Here is a 16,166-nt window from a genome sequence, read left to right on the forward strand (position 1 = left end):
GCTGTTATTACAATAACTTTTATAACGAGACACTAAATTTCTGGATACAGTATACCGCCTATAATTGTAATCTTACCCTAGAAACCAAATAGTTACCACCCATATATATATATATATATATATATATATATATATATATATATATATATATATATATATATATATATATATATATATATATATAGCACACAAGCAGTAGGTATTAATAATAACTAATCATTATAAAAATAGAGTCGAATATTATGTCACAACGTTCATTGTAGGTCGTCCGTATGTTATTGTTTATAGTTAAGTCCGATTAAGGCTGATATATACAAGTAAATAAACTAATATAGTGAATATAAAAAATACATTTATTATATCTGGAAAACATGTTTGTTATTAATTTTAGGAAAAATAATGGTTTATTAAAAGTTCTGCCAAATTGTTTCAATCAAAGATAAGGTGCCAATGTGTAAGTTAACTTTCACAGAAACTATGTAGAATTCAGCTGCGGGCACTTTAATGTCAGATTGATATTCGATATTAAGAGAAAATATTTTTTGTTTATAACTTTCTCTAACATATTATCATCTTAGATGGGGCAGGGGTCATCCCGAGGAATACACGGAGGCGATTGCCATTGGAGAGGAGAAATACGACCTCGAATCTGACAAGAAACCTCGCGCTGGTCAGATATTGTGGATAAGAGGCTTGACAAGATTGCAGACGCAGGTAAGTAAAATCATATGCACTCATTTGGGAAATATTCGCGATATACACACACACACACAATTGTTGCACCAGTAGGTAGGAGGATGCACTTGGGCAGAGCTAACTTTTGTGGAAATCAAGCCAAACTGCCAGACAACCTCTATCCTACGAGAGTGCCAAAATGATATGAGTTTTAGTAATGAAATGAGTGATTGAAATTATTTTTGATAAACAGAGCTCAGTCAATTTATACATTTTGATCATCAATATCAAATAGGTTTTGCTGTTTAGTTCGCTTCTTACTAAACCTACAGGATATCAATACCAGTTATGGTACAGACTGATGTATTATTGAAAAATACTTTGTTTTCATTATTGGAAGTCTAAATAACTGAATCATTGTATAAAAAAAATAATTTTCTTTGAACTTTGGTTATTTTATATTTAAAATGATTAATTATGTTCAGAAAATATGTACAGGGTATAAGGATAGTAAATTATTTAGAAACAAGTAATTTTATTTGGATACTCAGTAAATTTTTCTTTCCAGTAACAAATCAAAGTTTTGGTCAAATAATACAATCTTCCCTGTAATGTTATATTATCGGCAATGAAGGAACTGAAACAAAAGACCTTTATTACTTAAAAGTCAATTATTATTATGTAAAAGTCTACGTCAGTTGAGGACCTCCTATCTCTCGTCCTTATTTCCTTTTACCAACAGTTATTATCTTAAATTTGACCAGCATGGTGCTGCTTTTGACATTTGACAATGTGTGTGCAAATTAATCACTGAAACTGGGTAAAAACCTAAAAATGTGTACCAAATTATTTATTTTTTATATAATGTGCTGGTGTAGTTCTGCACTTATGTTGCAATGTAAAGTACCTACTGCCATAAAGACTTGAATAATGTATTGTTTGTAAATTTCAACTTTAATTTGACAAAGCAAACTCAAACAAATTTAGGAAACACAAAGAAGGGGATATATGGAGGAGATCTAACAGATGGAACATAATATACAATAGAATATTCCTCACTCGTATTCCGTCATTGTTGTTTATATTTGATCATTTCTGTGTGTATTGAACACAGTGAATGAAATACACATTTGCCAATTAATAAAAAAATTGGCAAGGTATCACAAATGCCACTTCTGAATTTCTCTGCAGCTGGTTTTGATTTGATTTACTTAATCAAATTCGAATTTATGTTGTCCAGAAACCATTCTCCAAGCTCGTCAGTTTGCTGCTAGCTTTTCTGATTTTCTTTTGTGTTATAACTTCAATTTTTATTTCCCAGATCTTCCGCCTTTTTCCAATTTTACGATTTTTTAGTATATTTTGTACAATTCTTTCTAGATGATTATCTCCCTATCTATATGTCCATAAAACAGAGTCTTTATGTTTGCCTTATTAGTCCCATTTCCTACTTTTTTTTTGTTTTTTCTTTAAATTCAATGTTTTTATGTATTTTTCTTTAAATTCAATTTTCATTGGCATTACAGTATGGTTGGTACTGAGATTGCATTGTGCAAGTGTATTGCATAACAAATTATTGTCGAATTTCTTAGTTCTGTCTCTATTTTATCATTATTAATTAACATACTTTACACAGTACACTCTTTCTCAACAGTAGCCAGAAATGATTAATTCGTTTCGTATTTATGACTCATTTGTTGTTCCTTAATTCCATTCTCTAACCCATTTCGTAGTGATCATTTGTTTTAGTCATTTTTTTTGTAACTGAATATAGTTGCACATTTGTTACTACTAAGTGTATGCTTTATCCCTTTTCCATTTCTGCTTGTGGATGATGCATTTCTGTCTAAGCAATTCATGCGGTATTGCGAAGCTACTCCCGGTCGGTGTCGGTCTTTGTGTTTTGGCTGTCACTCCGTTTTTCTTGTAATTTGGCAATCCTTCTTGAAATTGAGTTTTTTGTTACTTATTTCTATGACTGGTTCTGCTAGGCTAGAAAATATATAATTCGGAGGCGTTTGTTTATGACTGTTTGAAATGAAAGTATATAATAAAAAGACATCTAAATATGAGTTTTGTTTATCTCCGTGGTGACTTACATGGACAATGAATATAATCAGAATATAAACAAAATTAATATCAAATACAAGTACGAGTAATGGGAAAAGAAATGGTTGAAGAAAGCTCCACTGAAATATATCGTGTATGTAATAGTATGAAAGTAAAAAAACCTAGACGATAAGACAGTGAAAAATAAAGCATAAATTAAGTTGTAAAAGCTGAAATATATAGACAATATATAGAAAATTGTTCTTAATGTCAGTAGAAAAATGTCCAACTTTATAAGTTTTTTCAAAAGTTGTTATAGACTAAGTTGATTGCTAGTTTTTTAATTATTTTTATTGTTAAGCATTTTGTGTTAAAAAGTAAATAAGTACATATTTTTAGGGGATATTTATACACGTCTATTAAAAAAATCTTTAAAAATGTACGAAACTATTTAATTAACTATTATCATACATATATAATTAATTCAGTTTCATTATATTTCAGTTATGAGTTCAATGTTTCAAAACAGTCTGTTATCAAACATTCCATGTAATGTTACCATATATATCTACATGTATATGCGGCAGTTTATGCTTCTAAAACAATGATTTTTCAGTCTGTGTACCTGGAATTGGTAAAGTACTAGAATGTTATCCCGATTTCAAGGTATTTGACTGTCATCATCAGACATCAGTTATCTACAAATTCAGACTGAGACCGACATAATTATGTATGACCATTTTTCCTATAGTGATGGTCGCTTATAAAGGCACTCTGATGGTCTTAAATGAAAACAATTTATCAATTATTGTTTTATGTAATTTGCGCCATTTGTAAGTTACCACTGTGGTGGGAAAACTAGTCACACTCACTATTCTAGTCTCCCAGTTTAAATTTGTTACGCCTGCGCATATTTGAGGATAGGAAGTATCTTAAAATCGCAACGACATGCTGTTATTTTATTTATTTCAAATACACAGACTTATCAGATGTTTCCGAGGCATAGGCTGTTTAGATACATTTAAATTACACTTTCTGAAAGATTCATTTTCGGTATATGTGCCTGTATGTGTTTTGAGACTAAACATCCATGTTAATGATGGAGAGAGAAAGAGTGAGAGAGAGAAAGAGAGAGAGAGAAAGAGAGAGAGAGAGAGAGATAGAAAGCGTGTTTAAGACCTTCAAAAACCCTGGGAACTGCTGAGATGAATCTTCTTAAAATCGAAATAAGAGCTCAGTGCGGGATATAGGCATACAACTAGAAGAAAGACTTTATAAGGAGATAACACTTCCGTATAAACAATTGAACAATAAGAGGCTATCACGATTATAATGGAAGGCAAGCCGTAGAAATATGGTCTAAGATAGTTATAAAAATTAAGCAATTATTAAAAATTAACTCTCAGCAATCAGTCATAATTGATTTAAAGTATGTAAATACCATTAGATATAAAGGTGTAGTGTCAATAAGCTTGAACAGTTAAGGGCCCCATGCACGTTGAGATCGGTAACGTTACATAAATCACGACAAATTGCGATACACGTGTCTTGGGATTTGTTTCTGTATCTCTACTGTACCTACACGTTGAGATGGACTCATGAAACAACAGTTGAATTAAAATGTTCTTCAATTTACATGTAGAAATGGTGTTGCCGCCCCCACCCGTACTTATTGCAGTAACAATTACGTTGTCAGATATTTCAAAAAAGACAAGACGACAAAAACGAATATGGGTAAAGTAATGGTTACGTGACAGAAACAAATATACAGTGACAAATTTACTACAAGAATTAATTAAATGCACGGACTAAATGTTTCTTCCAACTCTTCACATCCTAAATTTGATTTTGCCTCTCTCTAGGCAGCATTTCAGAATCGGCAATAAAGCTTAAAATGTCATAGTACCGCAAGTTCGGCACGTATACTTCGTCGTTAGATGATTCACTTCTTAATGACGTTACAACTTTTTTAAGTTCTCGTCTACTAAAGGCGCAACAAAAGCTGTGTATTTTCTTCATGAAAAAATTGCGATCACTATTAACATACTTTTCTTTGCATTTTTTTACCAAAATTGTTATTGCCGATTCCCTAAGTTGTCTATTTGAATATTCTTTGGATTTTGGAGTTCCGTAAACATGACAAATGTTTACGGAAGAAAACATGTGAGAGACAAAAATGAGCAAATGATTACAGCTGAAAATAAAATAATCGAAAGATGGGCTGAATACTTTGAAAGTTTTCTAAATGTCCAGGTAAACGCGGATATAAAGCAAATTGTGAGTACCAAACGGCCGAGATAGAAGTACCCCCGCCAAGCCTGGAAGAAATTATCACGGCGATAGAAACCCTAAAAAATGACAAATCCCCGGGACTAGACAATATTGATGCAGAACTGATTAAAAAAGGAGGGCATGAACTTAGAACTAAAATGCACCAATTAATGAAAGAAGCCTGGGAACAAGAAATAATGCCAAAAGAATGGGGTGGCGGTATTATCGTGCTAATACATAAAAAAGGCAGAAAGGATACATGTGGCAACTACAGGGGAATCTCACTAATCGGTACTACATATAAGATATTAGCTTCAGTTGTACTAAAACGATTACTGCCATATACAGAGGAAATTATTGGCGATTACCAATGCGGCTTTAGGCCTGGAAGATCAACAATCGACCAAATATTTACTATCAGACAAATGCTAGAAAAGTATTGGGAATATAATAAAGAAGTACACCAGATCTTCATAGATTTCAAACAAGCATATGATTCCATAGATCGCTTAAAACTGTGGAGTGCAATGATGGAGTTAGGCGTACCAAAGAAGCTGACCATGATTGCGCGAATGTGTGTCAACAATTCCTTTGCACAAATTAGAATAGGAGGCAAAACTTCAAAGGCTTTCGGCATAAGCACCGGACTCAGACAGGGAGACCCGCTGTCCCCATTACTATTTAACCTAGCATTGGAATATGCAATGAGAAAAATCTATACCCGAGTCAAACCAGACATAACTGCCAGAGGAGCAAAGATTATTCTCGCATTTGCAGATGATGTAGATGCAGTAGCACAGACAACACTGGAAGTTAAGGATATAGTATCGAACTTTGAAGAAGCAACACTAAGCGTAGGCCTGAAAATAAACGAAGAAAAATCTAACTACATGGTCGTATCAAAAAAGGAACGACAGCGAATAAGACAAAACATTACCATAAACGATCATAATTTTGAGGTGGTCAAAGAATTCAAATACCTAGGAGTAACAATTACCAGTGAAAACACAGGAGAACGGGAGGTTGAAATACGAATACTGGCGGGGAATAAATCATTCTTTGCCATTCAACATCTAATGAGGTCAAAGCTTCTCTCAAGGCGTGCCAAAATCCAAATGTACAAAACCATAATACGACCAGCAGTGACATATGGAAGTGAAACATGGACATTGAGAAAGAAAGAAATCAATAAGCTATTAGTATGGGAACGCAAAATCCTGCGAATTATATATGGTCCTTGCAGGGACAGCGTGACAAATGAATGGAGGAGCAGATACAACAATGAAATAGAGACTCTCTTCGGGAAAGGAAACATCGTAAGATACATAAAAGCCAATAGATTAAGATGGGCAGGCCACGTGGTACGGAGTGATGACGACAGACTGATTAGCAATGTGTTTTGGGAAAGACCAGATGGTAGAAGATCGACAGGAAGGCCTAGAAAAAGGTGGAAAGACGAAGTCAGGGAAGACCTGGAGAAGATGGAAGTAAGGCCATGGGAAATAATAGCACAGGATCGGAATCAATGGAAGGCAATAGTAAACACGGCAAAAACTCACGAATAGTTGTAAAAGCCAATGATGATGATGATGTAAACATGAATATAATTTGTATAAATTGATAAATTCCTCCCAAAACTCGCGATCCACCATATTGAAAATTAAAATTGTGTATGCTTTAACTTGCACGATGCAAAAAAATCAACATATACGTTGAGACAAGTCTCAGATATGCACGCAGTATCAAAGTTTCACGGCAGTGATACAAACGATCTCATCGTGTTGGGACGTATTAGATATAATACGAGTACTAGAATAAATCTAGAAAATACAACTTGCATATACTTATTTTTACGAGAATAATAAATAAACTGTCATTACAAATATTTTTAATGAAAAAAAATGTTCACAAAATAAGGAGTTGAACGAAAATATTAAGCCAATACAATGGTAATAAATAAAAAGTACCAGCTAGATAAGAATTTCTACTGAGTTTTTTAAATAATAATCTTAATCATAAATTTGTATAATCTTATTCATAAAAAATATCACATTTACTAATTAAAACTTAGTAAATAAAAAATTGGTAAAGGAAAAGTAATATAGTCTCTGGGGGAGAAACTATTGAAAGGTAGCTAACGAAGAACCAAGAAACGACATCAATAGACTCATCAAGAGTACTAAAAACACAAGTTATTCGATGGTTATCTGAGTGACAAAAGATTAAATAGAACGATGAAAAAAGCTGATGAGGACGACAAAAAATAAATTAGATATAGGAAAGAGTAATGAGGCATTATCATCCTATCGTTTTATGTATGACTTTAAAACTATTCCATCGACGAGTTTTTGAAATACTCACTTTGCAAGAATCATTTTTATGGTGTCGTAAGTCTGATTTTGTAGTTTCGTTAAATCTGTTAATTATTATTCTTAGTGATTAATATAATTAATTTTATGTATTATTTTATTTGAGTAATAGTAATTATAATTATAGTTATTACTTAATATTAATATTTTTAATTAAAATAATGGAAGCATAGTGCAAGATTAGAAGTACTATTTCAAGTTTCGATTTTCTGCTTGGAAATCGTTTTCAAGAACCTGGAAATCGAAATATCAAATAAAATATTTCCAATCTTGTAATGTGATTAATTCCCATATGTTAATTAAAAAATAAGATCCTACAATAGCTTTAGAACAATATTATTAATTTATATATATATAACCAAAAAAATACACTAATAATGAGAAATTGATGCAAATTTATCGATACTTAAAGTAGTCGAGTAACTTATATAGACGTATGTATGAATATCCTTTAGTTGTTCTGACTTCTTTTAATCGAAAAATCATTTAAATTTTTTATTTCTTGTAGATTATTGAGTCTAGGTCATTTTGCACAGCATTTTAGGTACTTTGATTTAGAATAAAATTTTTAAGGCAGTTACTGTAATTCTTTGATAGGACTTGCAAGTAGGACACAGCTTTATCAAGCTCACTTAGAATACAATGAAGAAGTCAGAATTCGCCCCGAAAACTGTTAAGCTTTTTTAGTTGTCAGTGTTTTTTGTAGCATACTTATGTCGACTAGACTTCAAAATGCCTTGCTGCAAAAGTTTTTTTGTTTCAAAAGACTAATTCTATATTTTGTGTGTTACATTTGGTAGTTTTTTATAAAAGACCAAAATTTTTATTACTAATTGGCCAACAGTGGATAAGCACCTATCCTCTAGCCATTTTATTTTGTTTAATTGGAACGAGTCACGGCTATATTCATTTAACAGCTTTTAAATTATTTTTGAACTCAGAATTTTTATATGTTTCCTGTATGTATATTTGCTGTACAAATGAATAAGTTCGAGACTCACAACCATATGAAGAGAGTTGGTGATATTTTAAATAGCAACTGCTTGTGTTCTTTTTACATTAGTTGAACCTCTCCTTTACTAACCTTTTCTAACTCCCAGCATGCGTTATAATTTGTAACTGAACAGTAAAGTAAGAATCTTAATACTGTGTTTAGAGCAGCGTTGTTGACCTTGCATTGTCCTTTACAACACATTTTACACAAGTAGGTAGTATGTATTAGTAGTGTTCTTTGAATTAGGTGTGGTTGACTTTGCATGTTCCACAGCGCAGTGGCTGCCTTGCCATTGCCGTTGAGAGCTTGGTCAGCGTGGCGTTCATCTTTAGTTGGCTGTGTTGTCCAAGGTTGCACTTTTCACCCCGGACTCCGTTCGTTACGTTGTTTCACAACTAGAACTCCACCTTGTTAGTTTTCTGTCTTCTATCTGCTATGCTAATATATATATATATATATATATATATATATATATATATATATATATATATATTATACATATATATATATATATATAATATATATTATATATATACATATATATATATATATATATATATATATATATATATATATATATATATATATATATATATATATATAATCACCTATCAGTGTCTTGTTTGATTGCTACATTTACTTTTCTCAGTTATTCACAGTACACTAAAAACGACTTTGAGTGGTAAACACTAATATTTAACTAATATTTTACATATATAGCCAGCGGAACCGGTGAAAGAAACTGAGGTATAGGGCTCCAGTGGGCGCATCAAGCTACAATAAACAAGTATGTAGTTTACCGTAGGCGATTTAGATGAGATGCCATCTGTTATGTTACTTGCACTTGGTGTAGATGTCTTGGAGCAATCCCCTGGATGTCTTGTTGCCCCCTGTACCTCGTGTTTAGTCGATAGTTTAACTTAGGCCATTAGTTTTTTTTTATGATATAAAACATTTTCTACTCGACAACACAGCCACTTTAGATGTGACCCATCTGATTTGTAGTGATCAAACAAAAGACAAAAAGTATTCATAACAAAAATTCCGCAACTTTTAAACACTGTAGAGTACTGCAACGGGCCTGGACTGAAACCAGAATATAATAAATAAAAAACACTTCGTAGGTGTCATAAATTCATATTTTCAAATTACCACACTAATATCATGATATATAACACAAATATCGAATCCAAAATGGCTCTTACTCTTACAAAATAAAATTCAAATCGAATAATATCGAATAATATCGACTTGTTAGGTTTAAAAATCAACACTACCATAACAAAAAAAGTATTGGTAATAAAAACAAACTTTTTCACACCGATGTAAGACAACACCAATAACTATAGTGTCTAAATATAAAGGCAGATGATCAGTGAAGTGCGAAATCCCAACATACAAATCGTAGCCTGCATTGAAATGGCAAGGACAAACTTCTTAAAATTGACAAACCGATTAAGCATCACGACACGACACTCGCTGTTGAAATGCCAAGGATATTATATATTTTTTTATGTAATTGAATATGGGTTTGCTGAAAGGTGTTACGAATAAATTTCACTGTCCACACTGCCTTGTTGAATTAAAAAATTAACGGTAAAATCTGCATGTCAAGAATTGATCCTGTCCGGATTCTGTGGGCGGACTATTGCCGTATTGTCGAGGCCTAGTGATATGGTATGCTGTTCCGCTCCTATACATTTGTGGGCTATCTTCACAAATTTTCTGACGCATCTGGACGTCGTGAGTAGTACCGTTTTTGCATGGTCTATAGAAATTTTCACTTGATCTATTTGATATTGTCTAGGACACCCTTCGGATTGGCACCAGTAGTAAAGAGGATAATAGGTAATTACCTGGCTAGTCACCATTTTAAAACTAGTATGCGATATTCGGCGAATCACAATAATTATTCACTATTCGCCGAGCTAATAATTCGTATTTGGCAAACAGCTTTGCAATTATTTGTCACTAGAAGCCCATACACACTAGTCGCTACTTGCCAAATAGCAAATATTTGCTATTCGGGACTCGCCGAATATCGCATGTCTGTATCCTGCTTTACATTGTCTCCTTTGTATGTCAACATTTGTATACTGATGATTTTCTCTTTGTATTTAAGACGCAAATTGCTAGATATTTCGACATAAATAAGTGTCCCAATGTAGCTTGTAGTCCTTGATGGAGTACTTCTAACTGAGTGATGCCGTTCGTTATAATCGACAAGTACCTTACAGTCCTCGTTAAGATATATAATCGTTTCTTGGTTTTGACATCCATATAGGCATTAGTCATTTTGCGCTTGATGCTCTTTTACGATATATTTTATGCAGTTTTTAATTGCAATTACCTGATCCTGAATTACGAGTAGCCCTCTGTTTCGGAAAATATGATTCCTGATGTCAACAAATATTTCAGAGCTGTATTGACGGCATAGTCCTGGCTGACTTCATTAAGATGTCGCCCACGCAAAAGTTTCTACTTTAAATACTGATTTTTTTGTTCCTTAAATAAATGGTTCGTATGCCATTTCTTGTTCCGTCAGTTTAAGCGATGCTGTATCATCAACTGTGGATGTAGATGATACAGCAGATTGCAATTGCCCGATTTAAAGCAGATGTCTCGCACTACTGATAATAGTACCGCGGTAATATTGTTCTTTCTATTTCACTGCAAAATTGATGTTTCTGTGCCTTTGTGAGAAGTGTTCGTGGTTTTCGCAGAATATTTTTCATATTCGTTTTATTCCACTTAACAAAACCAAATGAATGCGAAGCAGGTATTTCCACATATACATTTTCACACTCACGAGATATTTGTACATAATTTTCTCCCATGGCATCGATATTTTGTCCATTTCGCATATCGAGTCTTCGGATTGGTACTTTCCTCAGACCATATTTAGAATGCTGAACCGAAGTTCATGCTAAGGTCATTCGAGACATTTTCTGCAGTTTTTACCTTTGGATATATGTAGTTTCGGGTAGAAACCAATAATGTGAGATCATGCATGTAAGACATATTAAGCTTTGCCACTACATTATTATTATTTTTGATGTTAAATCAAAGTGAGTGGAGGTCTGTAGTTGGAATAGAGAGTTTACCGCTAGACACAACCACAGTAGACTCAACGAGTCTTCTTTGAGAAGGTTGCGGTTGATTGGATATTTTTAGTGTGGATATGGTTTTCACCTGGTAGTTAAAGGTGAATTTTAAAATGTCATTATATATATTTTAAAAAGGTTACAATATTTTCATCGACTTTCTATATTCCTAATATATTTATGCGACCAAGTCAAAGGCTTTCTTGTAGTCAATATAGACAATGAGAAGAATATTTTTTCTTTATTCAGATTTAGCCAAACGGCTCACACTCCCTCTAAGGGGAAAATTCACTCATCCCAGATACCTACGGTATCAAAAGGATTGAGCTCTGGTGGGACTCTTTTCGTGTTAACGAGCCCTAGATGACTTGGTATGCTGGAGTATATCCCAAAAATTTTCGTACACATCTGGACGTTGAGAGTAGTACAGCTTTCTGCATGGTCTTGTAGAGATGTTCATTCAGACCAAGCTTTTTTGTTTTCTAGGAGGTTATTCGGAATGACTTCAGTAGAAGAGAGAATAATAGGTATTGTCTGGGTACTTTCCATTCTCCACTGTCTTCGCATTGAAATTTCCCGATCCCTGTACTTGACGATTTTTTCGTTCTGTTTAACACGAAGATTATTGTTGTTGGGTATCGCCCCATCAATTAATGTTGTTTGTCTCTTTAGTTTATTAACTAGTATGAGATCTGGTCTATTATGTGTCACTGTTTGGTCTGTGAGCACAGTGTGGTCCCAGTATAGCTTGTAGTTGTCATTCTCAAATATAGTATCAAGAACATATTGATAATATGGAAGATGGTTTGTTTGAAGAAGTCCCAGTTAGATAGCTATCTCTTGATGAAGGATCTTTCCTACTGAGTCGTGCCGTTCCTTATATTCAGTTGCAGCAAATGCCTGACAGCCACCGGTAAGATGTTGGATGGTTTCCTGAGCTTTACATCCATATCGGCATTTGTCATTTTGGACCTGAGGGTCTTTGACGGTATATTTTAGGTAATTTTTGGTTGGTATAACCTGATCCTGAATGGAAAGCAGTGAACCTTCTGTTTCAAGGAACATCTTTCCTGATGTCAGCCAGTAGTTCGACGCTATATTGTTGACATGGTCTTGACTGACCTCATTGGGATGTCGCCCGTGCAGAGGTTTACCCATCCAGGTGCGCATTTTTTCGTCCTTAGTAAGATAGTTTATGCGCATTTCTGATTCCCTCAGTTTGATCGGTGTTATATCATCTACTGCAAAAATCGCGCGATGTAGAGCAGATGTCTCAGCCTGCACCTGAAAATAAATTCTTAAATTAGTAATCTGTTTTTCTAGTTGCTCACTTATATCCATAAGTCCTCGTCCTCCTAAATACCGCGGTAATTTCGTTCTTTCTACTGCACTTCGAGGATGGTGTTTTTGTGCCTTTGTGAGGTGTGTTCGTACTTTTCGCTGAAGAGTTTCTATATCCGTTTTTGTCCACTTAACAATACCAAATGAGTAGCTAAGCGCGGAATATGCGTAGGTGTTTAGTGCCTTAAACAAATGTTTACTATTAAGGTGTGAACGAAGCAGCTTCTTCTGTCTTTATTATTATTATTATTATTTAACGCGAAATCTTTATTACAATATAAAGATGATAATAATGATGTACAAAATTTACGTATAGAATACATAAAGAATAATTAGTATAAAAATCAGTAATATATTTTCTCACCACTCGTAAATATTATTTCAGTAGTACATATTGTGTTTGGAGTATATCATATAGTAAAGTTCAATAAAGATCTCCTAAATGACTGGAAAAAACAAGTAAAAAATGAAGTTTAAGTAATTCTTAAACCTGAATTAACTATAGAAGAAATATGCCTATCCTTCCAAAAATGTGGAAACATTCCAATATGCAAACATATTAAAGATTTTACAAAAAAGTTGAGAATTGATATCAGCAATTTTTTAAGACAATATTCGGAATTCCATCAAGACCAATCATCAACTCGTTATGAAGAGAACTTAAATTTTCGAATATTTCAGATATTCTAATCACAGGCTAATTTATATGATCCCTAGCAAGTAGATCAACAATCTGTTAACCATTAGCAGTAACAGAATTGGTATGAAACATATTATCTGTAATCTTAAATGTTCTTTTATGATTTATGATACCAGAAATATTTTCGAGTTGCAAGTGAGATCGTCATTCATGGAGGTTAGATTTTTTAAAAACATAACCTACTTAATTAAAAATTTTTTGTTCCTTTTTCTTAAATGAGGTCAATGATGTTAGTTCACTGCAACTAATAGGGAGGAAGGCTAGATAATTTAAATTTTTTTACGCTGCCGTTAACCCTCAATTCCATAATTTAAAATATAATATGTATATGTATGTATAATATATAAATGTACTTTGACGAATTTAACGTAACGTTTTTCAAACTAAAGATACAGACAAGTAAAAATAAACTTTGAACAGTTTTGTCTTAACTTTTAATTTATGTTTAACAAACCATGAATATTTACAAATCACTCCTAAGCCTTCCTTCTTTCTCCTAAACAAAGAACTTTTTTTGACCATATTGTACTATTTTTTATATTGTACATTGTTTATATACTAATTAATTACTAAGGGAGCGTTCATGTATTACGTAACGCAATTTTTAAAGATTTTTTTACCCCCCCCCCTCTCCCTTTGACGTATTACTAGTTTTAGGTACCCCTCGCCCTACATAAACGTTACGTAGGACCTAAGTGGGCATTTTTACCTAAAAGTAACAATTAATGTTACGAAAAGTACCGGAAAGTCAGTAAAATGGTACAATGGCGAATTGTTCACGGCTTTTAGCTGATCCAAATAGTGGTTTGGCAGTGCGTTTTTCTATCCAATCGAGAATGTTCTTAAATCTTTATTCCAGTTCCTTTGTGGCCTTTGTTTTTACCTTTTATGATAAGCTGAAAGATTATGTACCGGTCTTCTCGAAGAACATCCCCTAGGTATGAAATTGTTCTTATTATAATAGTTTTTATAACTCACGAGCGGCATTTGCTTCATTTAACACAACTTCTTTGAACTACATCGCTGTCCAGGGTATTCAGGATCGTATCATCTTTCAGATTCCAGGCAGCGGTGCTATGTAATTGACCAAATATAGCATTCGATCATTATTTGACATAATTTTAGGATTAAGATGTGGTCACATAAAAATGATTTCATTTTTCGAAACATTGTGAGAACTGCTTCAATTCTGCTCTTGACTTCTTTATTTAGGTCTAGTTGGTCAGTATTGTAGCTTCCCAGATATTAGTAAGTTAGCAAGTTAGTAACTCTCTCAATGTTTTGTGTAACTTATCTGTAGGTAACATTGTCGTGAGGTTGGCTACTGAAGTCAATTTTTGTCTTAGAAACATTCATTTTTATATCCATTTCTCTTCCTGTCGTGTTTACGCAATGCAACAACTCTTAAATGCCCTGGAGGCTCTTGCATAAGATAACAATGTCGTCAGCGTATCTATGACTATTAAACAGTTCACCACTGATTTTCACTCCCAAAATCTTTATCTTGCAAAGCCTATTCTAAAATTATATCTTAATAGATATTAAAAAACAGCGGTGATCCTTTATCTAACTGACTAGGTACCACAAGCTTACTTGGGGTTTGAAGGATTGGACAGGCTGGCTGCAGGAAATCCAGAAAGAGAGATTTCAATGCACACCTCTAGTGACAACAGCAGCATTTATCCGCGCATTTTGTAAGAAATGCTGCCATTGAAGAAAGCAATGTTAGGTAACGCGTTGTTCTAATCCCACGACTTCCTCCCGCCCTGTAACGTACCATAACGTTTTACAAGGCCCCTAAGACCCCCGCCTCCACTTGTGTTACGTAATACTTGAACGAGCCCTGAACGACTCTTAAGCATTGTAAATTATGAAGTTTTTAGATTTATTTGCTCTATCTTGAACGTCACGAATCACTTAATTAGTAATAAAATCATAATTGCCATGGCTAAATTTTTATTTTTTTACAACTTTAAGCTCCTTTTTAGTGACATTCCTTTCCATTTTCATTTCTGTTTTATAAGTTTTAATGCACTCTTAAATGCCTTCATGCATAACTAAGGGTACTCAATTTGGTTCCAATTTTCTGTACAGCTACTTTGATATTATTGTAACACTATATCGTCGTTACTGTCGCTACTCTTTAAAAAGAGAAAAAAAATTAATTTACATTACGGTTTCTAGTTATGATGGAAATGTTACAAGAACGTTTACTAATTCGATCACTTTAAAATCAGGTTATGTTAAATAGGAACATTAAAGTACTCTATATTGGATGTCGTCTTCACACATACATATACATTAGGAGCGAAAAAATCGATATTTTTTTTGACATGTAATACCTGCGAAAAGTTGACCCTACCTATGGTATACTTGCTCCTAAAATTTCAGTAGAAAATAAAAATATCTTCAGGGCTCTACCGCGCATCAAAATAAGAAAAAAATCAAGGAAAATCGATTTTATTTATTTTTTACTTTTATAATAATATAATAAATAAAAGAAACTGCTTTTATCGATGTTAATTATTTTCTATTGTTTTAGTTAAAAACAATGTCATTAGAGCCCTATCTGTCACGCAAGTAAAACTATGAGCAATATTTTTGGAAATAAAACAGATCAAACATCTCATCAAATAATGTTCAATGTTCGCCGTACAGTTAAT

General features: G+C 33.3%; 1 protein-coding gene across 8 annotated transcripts in view; it reads left to right on the top strand.

Annotated features, from left to right (window-relative positions):
- The window catches only part of LOC140452233 (plasma membrane calcium-transporting ATPase 2-like), a 417,554-nt gene that overhangs the window by 357,871 nt on the left and 43,517 nt on the right, over window positions 1–16,166 (top strand). For all 8 annotated transcript variants that reach the window (XM_072546364.1, XM_072546367.1, XM_072546365.1 and 5 more), the window contains one exon: window positions 579–714. In XM_072546364.1, the coding sequence (XP_072402465.1) occupies window positions 579–714 (136 nt within the window). The remainder of the gene's footprint in view (window positions 1–578; window positions 715–16,166) is intronic.

Source organism: Diabrotica undecimpunctata, chromosome 10, assembly GCF_040954645.1.
Source record: "Diabrotica undecimpunctata isolate CICGRU chromosome 10, icDiaUnde3, whole genome shotgun sequence".
Classification (NCBI taxonomy): Eukaryota; Metazoa; Arthropoda; class Insecta; order Coleoptera; family Chrysomelidae; genus Diabrotica; species Diabrotica undecimpunctata.